At 43.9% G+C, this 15,268-nt stretch overlaps 1 protein-coding gene across 1 annotated transcript in view; it reads left to right on the forward strand.

Moving 5' to 3' along the window:
- Positions 1-15,268, forward strand: part of SLC4A11 (solute carrier family 4 member 11) — a 92,373-nt gene that overhangs the window by 60,705 nt on the left and 16,400 nt on the right. The window contains exons 10-15 of the mRNA XM_058024903.1: positions 5,235-5,360; positions 6,107-6,220; positions 7,602-7,734; positions 8,029-8,102; positions 12,707-12,935; positions 14,135-14,241. Of these exons, the coding sequence (XP_057880886.1) occupies positions 5,235-5,360; positions 6,107-6,220; positions 7,602-7,734; positions 8,029-8,102; positions 12,707-12,935; positions 14,135-14,241 (783 nt within the window). The remainder of the gene's footprint in view (positions 1-5,234; positions 5,361-6,106; positions 6,221-7,601; positions 7,735-8,028; positions 8,103-12,706; positions 12,936-14,134; positions 14,242-15,268) is intronic.

The raw sequence follows: 15,268 nt of genomic DNA on the forward strand, positions 1-15,268 counted from the left end.
GGTTTTCAAAAAAAATACTCTATGTTAGTATGGCCATTTCTTTTCAGAAACCAGAAATTAGGATGAATTCTTTAAGGAACTGCTTGAAATGAAAAGCAGATGGAGCATGAAGCATGTGCCATAAACCGCTGAGACTGAAGGTGATCAGGAATGTGGAATTCCTGGAGCATCTCAAAGCAGTGGTGCAGCAGAACATGAGGGATTTGAACTATCCCAGTGTCTGCACTCCAGATAGCACATGTGCACCATCAAAGAGCTCTGAATTATAAAGATGCTGGGTTTGGTTGGTTGGAGTCTCTAAATCCTCAATCTCAGAAGCATCCTGGGGTTTGGGGTTAGACACATAAACCCATCAGGAGCAGGGGGATAAATAATGAGGTTTTTTGTAGGACCAGCAAGTCTTTGGCTAGTTGGAGTTTTGTGGGATCTGTCCTCTTCACATACTGCACAAATTATCCTTAAAGGAAAAGTCTTTCTCTTTTTTTTTTTTTTTTTTTTCCCTTTTTACTCCAGATTAAGAACTCATCAACTTAATTTTGTGGCAAAGTCTTGTGCATTTTACTGAATGGGTCAGAGGATCAAGAAAGAGTTTTCTAAACTTTTTTCCCAGGATGTTGGTGATAAAGATGACTTTTAATAGATGTCTCCAGCAGGAGCATCTAAAGATGAACAACTAGGCTATGCTGAATCTGAGAATCCTGTAGTTTTCCTTTAAACTTGAATTTACTCCATTTGGCTGTTACCTTTGTGTGTAGGATTCTATCTTGAAAAAACATTGTGACTGAACTTTCATCCTGATCCTGTCAAATTGGCTCAGAGCACCTGTGAGTCAATTTTATTACTCTTTAAGCCTCAAACTGCAGCTTCCAGAAATTTCTTTATATTGAGGCTGTTTTGAGAGAAAGGGGATTCTGCCTGGACTCTGATACAAGATTTCTGAAACTCCTGAAAGCTGCTGTCCTCATTCTTCAGTGTTATTTTCTGGGACAGCACAGAGGAACAAACACAATTGCAGTGCCCGAAGTGCCCAGTGGGAAATGGGAGGTGCCTGAGATTTTAATGGTGAGCTTTGATGCTGTGTTCTTCAACATCCATATTCCTTCACGTCCTTCAGGGAAAATGAAGGAAAAAGAGGAAAATTGATGTTTATTCTTTCTCCCTGTTTTTTTTTTTTTTTTGAGCTTGTGTCTTTGATACCTGGTTGTGATGGGTGGAAAGTTCTGCTGGAAGTGTGGATTCCTCCCTGTCCTTGGTCCTGCAGGGGGTCCCTAACCAGCTCCTGAGGTCTGCTGGCAGCATCCTTGGGATTTGCTGTGATGTTTTGCAGGAGGGAGATCTCCAAAGCTCCCTGCAATGTGGGCGTGCTTAGAAGGCTTTAAAATGTTGGAGAAATTGGATTTGAAAGAGAACTTTTGTTGCTGGCTGTCTTAAGAGTTTAAACCTTGATCTGAACCCAGAGCTGAAATGTTGACCGTGGACTGGTTTTGATTTGTGCCAAATCCTCATCAGCTTTCCTGCCTGGTTGCCTTGGCCACCTTGTCTGTCAGGATTCTATTCCTGGGGAAGGAGGGGAAATAAAGGGATTGCAGATTGTTTCTCTTTGTGTCTCTCCTGCCCCAGATCAGATATGAGGGAGCTCCTGCATCACCCTGCAGCCCCTCATCCCTAAATACCACCTGGGTGCCAAAGTTTAGCATCCCAAACTTGTCATGATTGCCCAAAACATCCAGCCTGGGTTGCTATGGGGTCTCTGCGTGTCAGTGGTGGATGGGAATGTCCTAAAGATGCATCATGTTTTGTGGATGGATGTTGCCTTCCAAGAGACCCAGGATTTCTTGGGGAATGGGTTGAAGGAAGTGAGATGGAAAGGGAAAGGAGTGAGCCTTGATCTGATTTTTCATGCCTCTCTGCTCTCAGCATATGCTTGGCTTCTGCTCCAAACTCCCTGAGTGGATTTCCTTTTCCAGTTGAGTTCTTAGTCCTACTTGTTCTGTGATTTATTCCTCACAGGACTTCAGGGAAGATTCATCTTCACAACATTGGGCAGAGTCCAGCAGCCACCGCATAAGTGAAAGCCCAGCTTGAGGGCTTTAGGAGAAGTTTGTAATTCTGAGTTTTACAGTGTTTTTAATATGAAATTTTATTTTTTTTTTAATTAGGGCTTTAATAAACACATCCTTGCTGCTATGCTGCAGGTCATTGTAATTAAATTTTCTTTGCACAGGATGTTTCAGAGAATTGGGAAGAAACATTAACAGGCAGTTCAGAGAATGTCCATCAATTGTGATTTTGATTTAGTAAATACACAATTAATAGACTTCAGGGGCTGTAAACCCAGTTTTTATGGCTGCTGGTCATTGAGTTACTGCTGTGGAATCCCAAGCGAAATGAGGCCAGAATCGCTGCAGTTTCCCCTGAAACTGTAACTTTGTCTCTACAAACTGTGAGATTTCAGAAATCCAGGCAGGTAAAATGGAACTGTCACATTGATGAACATAATTGCTCCCCATTCCAGTGTGTAGCTATACCTTAATTTCAGGGGAATGCTCCTGTAATAATCAGCTACTCAAATTCCACAGCTGGACCAAGAGTTGATTTTTATGCTATAAATTCCCGTGGTGCAGGTGGAGTGACACGTTTTTCAGTGGCTTTATGAGCCTTGTCACAGATGAAATATCATCAAAATGCATCTCACCTTCTTCTGAATGAAGCCACAGCAGTCCATGGGCTGCAAAACATCCTGAAAATGTTTCACCAGATATTGGCTTCAAAAAGGCAGAAGGGTAAATGTGATTAATGCTGGATTTCAGTGCCTGTTGCTGTACAGGTGGATCTGTACAAGGAGAGGCAATGTTTGGTCGTGACTGCAATTAAAGAGTGAGCAGTCAGCTTTGGGAAGGAGTGTGTTTAATTATCGTCTCCATTACAAAGTGAATTTCACTGCCCACCAGAAGGATTCTTGATCCTAGAATCTTATCTGGCTGATTATGGATTAAAGAAAGTGCTGGAAGTCTTGGACCCAGCCAGGATGAATCACAGAATCACTGAAGTTGGGAAAAACCTCCAAGATTAAGTCCAAGCTTTGCCCAATCCCCACCTTGTCCCCAGCCCAGAGCACTGAGTGCCACCTCCAGTCCTTCCTTGGACAGCTCCAGGGCTGGGCACTCCCTGGACAGCCCATTCCAGTGTTTAACAACCTTTTCCATGAAGAAATTCCTCCTGATGTTCAGCTGAACTCCCCTGGTGCAGCTTGGGGCCATGTCCTTATGCATAAGGACCTCCATGACCAGCAAGGGCTCCTTTGCCAGGACGGAATCTGAAAATGAAATTTTGTGATGCTCTTCAAGGTTTCTTCCTTCTGCCCTCTCATACTACAGTTTAACCACCTGAACCTTTTGAAAAAAGATATTATTTGCTTCTCTGGACCTGGTTGTCCTTTCAGAAATGATTTCAAAGCTTCCAGGCATCGTTGCCCCTGACCTTTCATATTGAAAAGACTCCCTTGTCCAAAAAGCAATATTTTGGAGGGACAGAGAATCCTCTGAACCAGGGTGTGACCATGTCTGCTCATGGAACCACCCCTCAGCCCCTTTGTCTTCCAAATCCTTTCTTTTCTCTAAAGGCTTCAAGCAGTTTGGGCTGTGAGGTTGGAGTCAGGATCACAGGATGTCTTCATCTGTGAGAATTAAATTCCAACCCTTTGGGTTGCCAGGAGTGGTCAGGAATGTGACCTGTGGTTTCTGGATCTTCCCAATAAATGCAAAGGAATTTGCCTGGGAACAGCTGGGTCTGATGACTCCCAAAAGGTCAAACTCATATTTGCATGCTTGAGGTGTCTCTTGTCAGGTTTTAGCCTGGACTTTGAGGATGCTGAGCATCAGAAGTGCTGTTTGTGTCTGTTCCTCTCCTGCCTGCAAGCAGGCACCTCGCAAGGTGTCCTTTATTCATGTGGCTGCCTGTTCATTACACATCACCTTTGATTTTTGGGTTTTTACATCCTCCTCCCATCCTTATCTCTGCCCTGCAAATGGTGCAGAAAGCAGATGTTAGATAAGATCCCAAAGTCATTGAGAGATTTTTGTTCTTTTCGTTCTGGCGATAAAGATTTTCAGTGTGGCACCAATAACCTCAAAAGCCAAACCCTCCTTTATCTGATCCAACTCTTTTCTTTTTTTTTTGTTTTACCTCTCTCAGCAAGGGACTGATGCTGCAAAAGCTTAGATAGACATTTGGCAGCTCAGGGCAGATTCCTATGTGGGAATTCTTGGCTCTGGAGCCTTCCAGAAAGGGGAATTGGGCAGCTCCAAGCACCTCCAGCTGTTTTAGAGGAACAGCACCATCAAGGATGGTGGCACAGGCAGCCTGTAGGCTGAGGAGACTTTTTCCAGTGCATCCTCTCTGTTCTGTGGAAAAACTTGTGTTCTCCTGGAGCAACATCAACTGCTGTCGTCTCATCCTTTCTCCTGTGCATCCCCAGTGAGCTCATATCAGCATCAGCCTGAAAACAGGAAGGGGGAAGGGAAGCTACTTCAGAGGCTCTTAAATTCATATTCTGACACTTTAATTCTCTTTCTGGCTGCTTTGTGTTTTGGCCTGGTGTGTTTTTTTCCGATGGAGATGAGAGGGGTGAGTGGATGGGAAAGAGAGAGGCTGCTTTTTCAGCAGGGCTTGGTAAATCAAACCTCAGGGCAGCCATTCCTGACCTCTGGGGATGTTTGTTTTTTGTCCTTCTGCCATTTTTTGGCTCAGAATAGCATATTATTGATCAAACCTACAGCCTTAGACTTCTGTCTAGGGAAAAATGAAGTGTTTCATGTTTTTCTGCCCAAGACAAGAGTAGGGAAGACAAGAGATTGTTGTGAAGCTCATTAGGGACACAGTCCAGAATGCCTGAGAAGTTGGTGTTAAAAAGGCAGGAGTGGGGGTTTATGAACCCTAAACTTACAGTTTCTGCCTTGATCCTCTTCCAAGCTATGGGGACTGACAAAACTGAGCAAAAAGCTTCTTGTATTTCCTGTTTTGATGATGTCAAAAATGTCTGGTGGCAATTTTGGTGCTACTTCTGGTCCCAGATGAACAGAAGAGTGTGGGTTGTGCATAATCAAATATTAACAGTTTGGTTACATATTTAAAATTTGGACTGAATTTCTGCTTCTCAAGATGAACTAACAGTGGCTGATGTGAGAAGGTTTTCAGTGCTTTACCAACACGATTTTTATTGTGGTTTGCCCCAGGTATTATTGGGAGCAACAAAGCTATAGGGAAATACATCACAACCATGATCTTTCTGTACTTTGCCTGCCTCCTTCCAGCCATTGCTTTTGGGTCCCTCAATGATGAAAATACCCGAGGAGCTATTGGTGAGTTCATCAGTTTTGTGCTTCTTAAACTTACCAGTTTTGTGCATTTGATTCCATGTATTCAAAATTTCATTATGGTCACAGAAGGTTCTGAGAGTTTTTATTTGCAGAGGGAAAACAAACCCAAAATCATGACTGAAGGATTTTTTTTCTAATTAAGTTTATTGCTTTTGTTAAAAACCAGAAAAATTGAACACTGCTTTGGGTGTTATCATCTGACTTGGACTGATACAGATGTATGTTACTGTATTTTTGAATTATGCTGACTTAATGTAATTATTTGCACATTTTTCTTGGTACAAGCTGCTGTGATTTTGACCTGGATTTGATTGCCAGCATTGAAATCCCTGGGACAGAGCTAAACATCATCCTTTATCCCAGTTGTAGAAGCAGTTTGTGCTGCAGTCACAGTTCAAACAAGCACTGGTTATGTCTTATAGGTGTTAAAATAAAACAAATACATTTAAAATGTATATAAAACAAAATAAATACATTTAAAATGTATATATAAAATAAAACCATACACATTAAAAGTTCCAGAGTCCACCAGTTAACTGAACATCTGGAAACCAAAATTATGGATACGAATAAAGGCTCACTTTTTGGTTTATGAGTATGTCACCTCTACACTCTATAAACATTTCTTCTTCTTATGAGTGGTTGGTTTCTGTGCCCTGTGGAAGCTCCTGGATGAGGCAGGGATTGACCCAACTCCCTGTTTTTGTTTCCACCCTCCCCAATTCCAGATGTGCGGAAGACGATTTTCGGGCAGTGCATTGGAGGGCTGCTCTACGCCCTCTTCTCAGGGCAGCCCCTGGTGGTGCTGCTGACCACAGCTCCCTTGGCCATCTACATCAGTGGTGAGTCTGCAGCAGGGGGTTTGAGGGATTGGGACTTGGGGTGAGAGCTTTGTAGAGTTTGAGTTGGGTTTGTTTGATAAATTGATGTTTAATGGCTGCTATCAGGGAAAGTTCTCCCCCAGAGGGTGGTGGGGATGGGAACAAGCTCCCCTGGGGAATTACAGGGCACAAAGTCAAGGAATACTTTGACAAGGCTCTAAAGTACATCATGGGATTGTTGGGATGTCCTGTGTGGGGCCAGGAGTTGGATGGATAATCCTGAGGGGTCCCTTCCAGCTCAGGATGTTCTGGAATTCAAAACCTGAATCAAATTCCTCCCCTTTCCATCACCATCAGAATATCCTAAGTTGGAAGGGACCCACAGGGATCATCGAGACCTGGTTTAGTTCAAATTGTTTTTCTGAAGAAATCATTTTGCAGAGAAAAAAATTCATGAAAAGAAGCATTTCTTCAGCTTCAGTGAGGAAATCTGTTTAAGTAATGGTTTTCTCATGTGACTGCGTTTAACCAGCTTGAAACAAAGTTTTTTGGGTCTGTTGAGTTTTGAATTTTTCTAATCAATGTTTTAAAGTATCATCAGCGGCTTTCCAGGTACAGCAAGCTGATCTCAATGAACTAGAGATCAGCCAAAGGAACAAGCTCAGTATCTGTGGGGATAATCAGAGGATGGGCTGTGAGCAGCTGCAAAGAGCAGCTGTGACACCCCTTGCTCAACAGCATCCCAAAATGTCACTGAGAGCAAATGCCAACTGCTTTTGTGGCCTCAATCCCTAGAAAAATTACTTTGAGCTGTATGGGGGGGAATATTTTTCCAAGTGTCTCTCCCCATTTCTCCTGGTAGAAGGAGAGAACAGTTTGTGTTGATCCAGTGGAAGTGCAGCTTGAGACAAAGTTTTTTGGGTTTGTTGAGTTTTGGATTTTTTAAATCAATGTTTTAAAGTATGATCAGCAGTTTTCCAGGTACTGCAAGCTGATCTCAATGAACCAGAGATCAGCCAGAGGAACAAGCTCAGTATCTGTGGGGATGATCAGATGATGGGGCTGCAAAGAGCAGCTGTGACACCCCTTGCTCAACAGCATCCCACAATGTCACTGAGAGCAAATGCCAACTGCTTTTGTGGCTTCAATCCCAAGGAAAATTGCTTTGAGCAGTATGGGGGGGAATATTTTTCCAAGTGTCTCTCCCCATTTATCCTGGTGGAAGGGGAGAACAGTTTGTGTTGATCCAGTGGAAGTGCAGGAATATGGATTTAATGTTATGTGTAATAAATTCATTGGGGTAAAGTCTTGAAATTTGTTCTTTGTGGCCTGGAGCAGATGGGGATCACTGGGTGGCAGTGACAGGAGTTGATTGTGACACATGAATGCTTCACATTTGCAGTCATCCAAGGAATCTGTGACGACTACAACTTGGATTTCAATGCTTTCTATGCCTGGATTGGACTCTGGAACAGCTTTTTCCTTGTGATCTACTCCCTCTTTAATGTCAGCCTCCTGATGAAGCTCTTTAAAAGGTAGCTATTTTCAAGAAGTCGTATTTTGATCAGATTATTCTTCAAATGGAAAAATTACACATTCCACCAGCTCCTTAATTATGAACTTGCTGCAAAATGTATTTTGTGAGAGGAGGAAAGTATCATTTTGGCTTATTGTTCCAGCTTGAAAGAAGTTCTCTGATTTACTGGGTTTTGTTTCTAAGTTGGAGCCTAACTCAAATTGGTGTATTTTCATGTAAATTGATGAATATGCTGATTTTTCTTTGAGCAGAGTTGAATGCAGCTCTATTAATTCCTGGGCTTTTTCCGCAGGTCAACAGAAGAAATAATTGCACTTTTTATATCCATCACATTTGTGCTTGATGCCATCAAAGGCATTATTAAAGGTAAGTCTTGCAACAGAGTTTTTCAGAGCAGATCTCTGCTTTGCTGCCTTGTCAAAGGCAAGCACAAGGCTGCAAAAATGTGTGATGTTTGCTTGTTCTGTGTTCAAAGTCTTCAGGGGAAAAAAGAAAATCAGTGTGTGAGATAGGAGCAGCCCTTTGTCAGCAATTTACCTGGGTGTGCAGAATTTTTAGCAGCTCTGATTTCTGTTGGTTGAGACAGAATTGGTTTCTAAACTTCCACCAAATGGAGAAACCATTATGTTATTGATGTGAGTGCTTCCTCCTGATTGCAGTTTGGTTTTGAAAAAAGAAAAAAGTCCAATTTGAGTGCAGTGTTTGGAGTCCTTATTCCTTGACACATTATTCAGACTCTGTGGAGGGGAGTTGAAAGATGGGTTGGGATTTCTTTGTTTTCCCTGAGCTCTGAGACCCTTCTTTAATGTCAATACAAGGACTGCAGTGCCTCCAGCACCTTCTTGAAGCTCCTCTGCCCTTTCAAACCACTTGGTTTTCCCATTTCTGGGTTAAACTCTACATCTCCATGGAGAACCTTGAGGTTTAACAGATTCCTCTGAAACTTCTCTCCCTCCCCATGGGGATTGGCAGGAGGTATTTGAGAAGGTGAATCATGGTAGCAGAAATACCTTGTGAATATCAGCATTTCTGTTCATCCCAGTAAGGAGCTGGACAATTCCTTGATTTTCATGACCTGTTGTCCAGCATCCCAAAATTTGAGCTGTCTTTGAAATCCTTCAGGATACACCCAAGCACACTCCTTGTTTTTAAGACACTCAGGCTTGCAAGGGAACGCTTTCCAAGAGATTTGACACTGCAGTGCAATTTGAAGTGAGAAACTTTCTCGCCTGACTGGGAATCCTTAATTGCCTTGTGTGCTTTGATTGTGCAATCAGAGGGTGTTTTTTTCTCTGTAGAACACCTGCATCTTTTAAATATCCTGCTTAGAGCTTGGTGAGGCAGAGGTTTTATGGGATAGTTGTTGACTCTGTGAGCTTTGCTGAGTGTGTGCTGTCAGTGCCCTGTCCTGGAGGCATGGGGCAGTATCCAGGTGGTCCTCAACAGAACATACAGCTGCTCTGTAAAAATTAGCAAATATTCACAAAGTTTCTGTAGCCCAGAGCTGATCTCCCATAGCAGAGGTTAAAAATGCAGGAAGCATCCATTGCTCTTGTCTTGCCAGACTTTCAGTAATATGCAAGAAAATCCTTGGAGTATTGCAGTGGGAACAGGAGAAGATGCTGTAAGACAAGGGGCAGTGGCCTTACTGACAGAAATCAGGTTTAGATTGGATATTAGGGAGAAATTCTTCACTGTGAGGGTGGTGAGGCCCTGGCAGAGTACCCAGAGAAGCTGTGGCTGCCTCTGGATCCCTGGAAATGTTCAAGGCCAGGTTGGATGGGACTTGGAGCACCCTGGGATAGTGGAAGATGTCCCTGCCCATGCCAGGGGGTGGAACAAGATGATCCTAAAGATCTCTTCCAACCCAACACCTTCTGTGATTTTATGTGTGATTAGTGAACCAGTTGAATGTTCTTTGTACTTGTGAAGGGATGAATTTGTAGGAATGATGGTGATAAAGTCACACCAACACTCCTTTGCCAGCTCATGTTGGCTTCAGCTGCACCTGGGAGCGTTCAGGGGTCCACAGGTGGGACCAAAGCTGTTTCCAGACACAGGACGGCACCGGTGCTGGCAGGCACAGACTTTACCCTTAACCCTCTTAGAGCCCACATTTAAAAACGTGTCACCAGTGCAACTCATGGCCACAGGCTCATCTTTGTTCTTCCCTGCCTGTTTTTGAGGAGGTGATGGTTCACTGCTGCCACCTCCTCCTCCTCCCACTCAAAATTTTGGTTGAGCAGTTCAGTAGGAAGTGAAAGCTGGTATTTTTTCGGTGCTGTTTAAATGTGTCCTGTTAGTGCCTTGGCTTTTTGAGTGCCAGGGGACAATGCCACCTCTTCCCAGATGTTTTCCCAGCCTGTTGATAGCCTTGATTCTGTGCAAGGTACACATGCAGGAAAGGAGGGGACGGGAGCCAAAGCCACACGGTCCGGTGACACTTTGTTTTCACTGCCTGGCCCGGCCACCGAGGCTGTGTTTGTTTGATCTTGACATCTGCACTGAGCAGGAAATGGTGGTGAGCAGGCAGAGGAAAACAAAGCCAGCTCATGTTGTTGGAGGCTGGAGAAGGGCTTGGCTTCAGCCAGGGCACCCCTGGCTCTGCTGCTCTCTCTGGATGATGGCAGCAAGGTTCACTGAGCTCTGGTGCAAAAACAAACCAGAAATGTTCAGGAATCAAATCCTTCCCAGCAAGGTGGTATGGGATGAAGGCTTCCACTCTCTTGGCATGTTCTCGTTGCTTGAATTAAATACAAGAGTAAAGCAAGTTTTTTCCCCTTATCCAGGAGGGACTGGAGCAATCCTGCCTGGGTTGGTGCATATAAATGGAATTGCAACATCAGAGATGGAATGTGGAGTAGTGTAGTCAAGCTGAGCACCAAAGATCAGCCCCAAATATATTCTTGCAATATATCCCAGCCCTAAATATATTATTGCATTATAGCCATCTGTGGGAGCTTGAGAAAATCTGCAAGACCCAAAACAAAATCACTTGTATGTTACTCATTCCAGTCCAAATCTTAATCCAGAGGAACGCAAATACATTCTCTGTAGTTCCTGGCTTGTTTGTGCTGCTGGTTTCTCTGATGCTCAGATGTGTCTCTGGGACTCAGCAGCACTCAGGGTGAGCAGGCTTTTCTCCCTGGCCAGCTGTGAATTCCCAGGAAATGCTGCCAGAATCATTTTTGTCAGGACAAAAGCGTCCTTTGGCGTTCGGAGCCGGAAAGTGCAAATCTTCTAACAAGCCATTCTGTGCCAGGCTCTGGGTCATGGCAGTGCCCTGGGGCCCAGGATTTTTTTTTACCTGTTTTCAGAGCAGGTGTGTGTGTGTCCTGCCAGGGCTGAGGCAGCTGGAGCACAGAGGGAGGAAATGAAGGAGGGCAGAGCCTCTTCCATAGCATGCACTGGAGAACCTTTCTGGAGCGGGGTCAGGATGGGATTGCTCCTCACTGGGGGAACCTTTCTGGAGCTTTAAGGTGATCTCCTCGCTCCTGGTGCACTTTGAGAGGTTACATTTTGATCTGTAAACCTTCTGTGATGTTTAAATTTATGTACAGATGTATTGAATGAGAGACAGTCTTGTCTCTTGTGGCCTACATGCCATGCTAGCCTCATCCACTTGTGGAATGCCCAGACTCCTTTTAAAGCACCTTTAAATCCTTCCAAAGATGGTGCAGGAAAGATCATTACTGCATTTCTAATGGCTTCTTTGTTGAACTTGGGGCTTTTTACACTGGGGTGAGCTCCAAAGCAGCAGTAACACAACCTGGGCTTCAGTCCAGGTGGTTGCAAATATTGGTTGGGCTGCACAAGAACATTCAAAGTTCCCTCTCAAATATTCAGAATTAGTTGGTCTTCACTGCTTTCCCTGTGGCCACTGCAGATGGAAAAGTTGAAATGTTTGGTGCTTTCAGAACCTGGATTATTATTTGAGAGTGAGGGAAATGTTAGGAAGTGCATTTTAGCCTAAGCTTCAGGTGGTTGTGGTTTTGCCTAGAGAGGATGGTCTTGCCCTGAAGTTCTCTATGCAAAGTTTGAAGGGGTATTTTGACCAAAATGAAGAAGGATAGTGGGACTGCAAAGTTCTGGTGGGGTGGTTTCCATGCTCCTGTATTTCCCATGGGTATAGGGAAGTGTGGAGGCTGCATGTTGCCATTGGAGCAGATATTGTGGGAACACTGAGGCTGCAAAGCCCAATTCCCATCTTCTGCTTTTACTTGCTCCTTCAGGCTATTCTTCCCCAAAGAGGTGAAATGATCCCAAAAACATATTTTTACACTTGGAGCCAGCCATTGACATAGAAATGGGAACACAGTAAATGCTCAAGGGCAAGAGGGTCTTTACAGCTGTCCATTCCTTAAATAAATGCCTTTGAGCTGTTCTAAAACATTTATGGACAGTTCCAGAGGCATTGCTGGGTGTTTTGCTTGTGCAGGTTTACTTCAGGCCTGTAACTCTAATTTGCATGTAAATTTAAATGTTCTGCCAGGTTTTGCATATCAACACTTACCTCTAAAATCTGGACTAGCCTTGGAAGAAAAGTAATTAGTGTACACTGTGTAATCCACTTAAGGATCTGTGCAACCTGGCTGCTCTTAGTGTTTCCAGAGAATCCTGATGGAATTTGTTTGCCAGGCTGCTGAAAGCAGGTGTCTAGATAGAAATATTTATATGTGTATCTAACAGCAGTGCTTCCAGTGTTGGGAACAAAACCACATAATTAGCACTGGAAGTCCTTACAGTGTTGCTTTATAGATTAGTCTAAATTACCTGTTAAGATAAGTGAAAAAATCATTTTGTGAAGCACTGGCTTCCTAAGAGCAACAGCTCTGATTTCTTTCTGCAGGCTTGAGAGGCAGAGCTGGTGAAGCATAACGTTAATACTTCGTGATCAAGCAAGAAACCCACTTTATTTAACTTGCTTTGATTGTCTTCTCCTAACGCTTACCTGTTGGTTGTTTGTGCAGTTTTTAAGACATATTACCGCAATGACCAGGCAGGAGGTGGAAAACCAAGGGCTGATGCTATCCCAGGCCTTGGCATCAACACCAGCTTCTTGATGAACTCCTCAGTGGGCGAGAACCAGACTTGCACTCAGGATGGGCACCACTACGGGCGCGAGACCGCTGTCCTCAGCCTCATGCTGATGTTGGGAACCCTCTGGCTCGGCCACACCCTCTATCAGTTCAAGAAAAGGTGAGTTGTTCAGAGCTCAGGCTGCTGACTGTTTCGTGTTCTCTCTGAGGGAGTCATTAACAGAATGACCAGGTTGGAAAAGACCTTCAAGATCATCCAGTCCAACCCAGCCCCAACACCTCAACTAAACCCTGGCACTGAGTGCCATATTCAGTCTTTTTATAAACACACCCAGGGATGGGGACTCCACCACCTCCCCAGGCAGCCATTCCAGAACTTTATCACTCATTGTGTGAAAAACTTCTTCCTAATATCCAACCTGTACTTCCCTTGGTGCAGCTTGACTGTGTCCTCTGGTTCTGTCAGTGCTGCCTGGAGAAAGAGATCAACCCCACCTGACTAGAGCCACCTTTCAGGGAGTTGTAGAGAGTGATAAGCTCACCTCTGAGCCTCCTTTTCTCCAGGCTGGACACCCCCAGCTCTCTCAGTTGTTCCTCACAGGGTTTGTGTTCCCAGCCCCTCACCAGCCTTGTTGCTCTCCTTGGGACGTGCTCAAGTATCTCAACATCCTTCCTAAACTGAGGGGCCAGAACTGGACACAGCACTCAAGGTGTGACCTCACCAATTTTGCAACCCAGGAATATCAGGTGGAAGCCAAAGACAGAGATGAACTTGCCAGGGCCACCTGAAAATATTCCCAGCAGAACAAAATGTTCATTCAGTGGACGATGTCCTTCTGTCTTTGGTTTGGCCTCACAAGTGACTTTCTAGAAAACCTTTGGGTTCCCACTTGGGATCCCTGTATCTCCCTCCAAACAGTCATTGAACCATTTTGCTGGGCAAAAATTCCTGATGGTGCAGGAAGGTCTACTGGGAGTGTACCTTCAGTGTTCTCCCGGGAGTCAAACATTGGCTCTAATTTGGGGTTTGCTCCTATTGCTCTTAAAACTCTTCATTTGAGATGCAGGAATCGATTAAAGTAAAGTGCAAATGAGACACAAATTGGTGCTTGAAGGCCTTTTATTTTTCCTAGCTTGCATCTTATTTTCTTGTGTCTTTGTGTTTTGCTTCTGCACTCATCAACCTTCAAAGGTTCCAGAAGATTTAGGGCTGAGTAAAAGACTAATTCATCACTCCAAGTATCTCTTTAGCATTGCAAGATGAGACTGAATTTTCACTTTTAAACATTAAATGTTGTCAGGATTGAGTGATTGTCCTGACAGTGGGGTGCTGATGGGAATTTCTTGTCTCTTTTGCAGCCCATATTTGCACGCGAGGGTACGTGAAATTCTGTCCGACTGTGCCTTACCCATTTCAGTCTTGACCTTCTCTATTGTGGGTTCCTTTATCTTCAATGAAATTGAAAGTAAGTTCTTGTTTTGTTCTCTGGAATTCTGGGGTTTATGAAAGCGAGAAGTGAAATCCTAGAAGGGTTTTGCTAATAGAGTTCTTCCATATAATTTCACAAATTCTTTGTGTACCTCCCACCAAGAGCTCAGATTTCCTTACTGTTAGATTTATATAATTCAAAACCCTGATTGAGTCTGGGGCAAGAAAAATTATCCAGATGTGTCTTTTCAATGAGTTTGAGGTATGTGTCATAAAAAGGGAGATGAACAATCTCTGGCAAAGAACAAAGGGCAGAGTAATCAGCAGGCAGGAAGGGTTGTTGCCAATCATATCAACATGGAGTTGGTCATCCCAGTTTGTCCTCTTTGTCTCCAGTTTGTTTTCCTAATTTAGGTGAAATGGTGCAGAGCATCTGGGCAGCTCTAAGTTACACAAGGAAATCTAAAAATGAGCCACCATTCATTGGCCAGATAGATCAACTTTTCCATATCAGGAAGTGATAATGGGGACAGGAATTGCATTGTCCTGCAGTGACGTCAGCGGGTGATGTGAGGAAATGTATGGAAACAAATAAGAAATGGCTTTTTTTTTATTGTGATGGCCATTCCATCCAGTTGGATTGCAAAATGATGTGTGGCCATGTGTGATTTATCCCTAGCCATGGATTGCTTCCAATAGCAGCAGTTTTGATTTAGATTTTATACTAAAATGCCTTGCACAGCTTGTTGGAGATGAGGAAGTTCTCAAATGCCTCTGTGGGTTGATGAGCTGAGCATTGTGGTGCTGGTTAGAAATAAGGCTTCCTCATCTAAAAACATGTTGCATCTGTGGAAAACAAGTTTCCCTCTTTTGTTTTGCTCCAATATCTGTAATGCCTCGCTAGGACTAGCAGTGGTCTGTCCTATCAGGATGGCAGCCAAGTTGTAAATGGATGGAGGAAAAAAATAAACCAAACCAGCCAGATGGACCCATCTTCCATGGCCTCCAGGCTCCCACATGCCAGAGCATCACTCCTGCTTTCCTGCTTGCTTCCCAGTACTTCG

Source organism: Melospiza georgiana, chromosome 5, assembly GCF_028018845.1.
Source record: "Melospiza georgiana isolate bMelGeo1 chromosome 5, bMelGeo1.pri, whole genome shotgun sequence".
Classification (NCBI taxonomy): domain Eukaryota; kingdom Metazoa; phylum Chordata; class Aves; order Passeriformes; family Passerellidae; genus Melospiza; species Melospiza georgiana.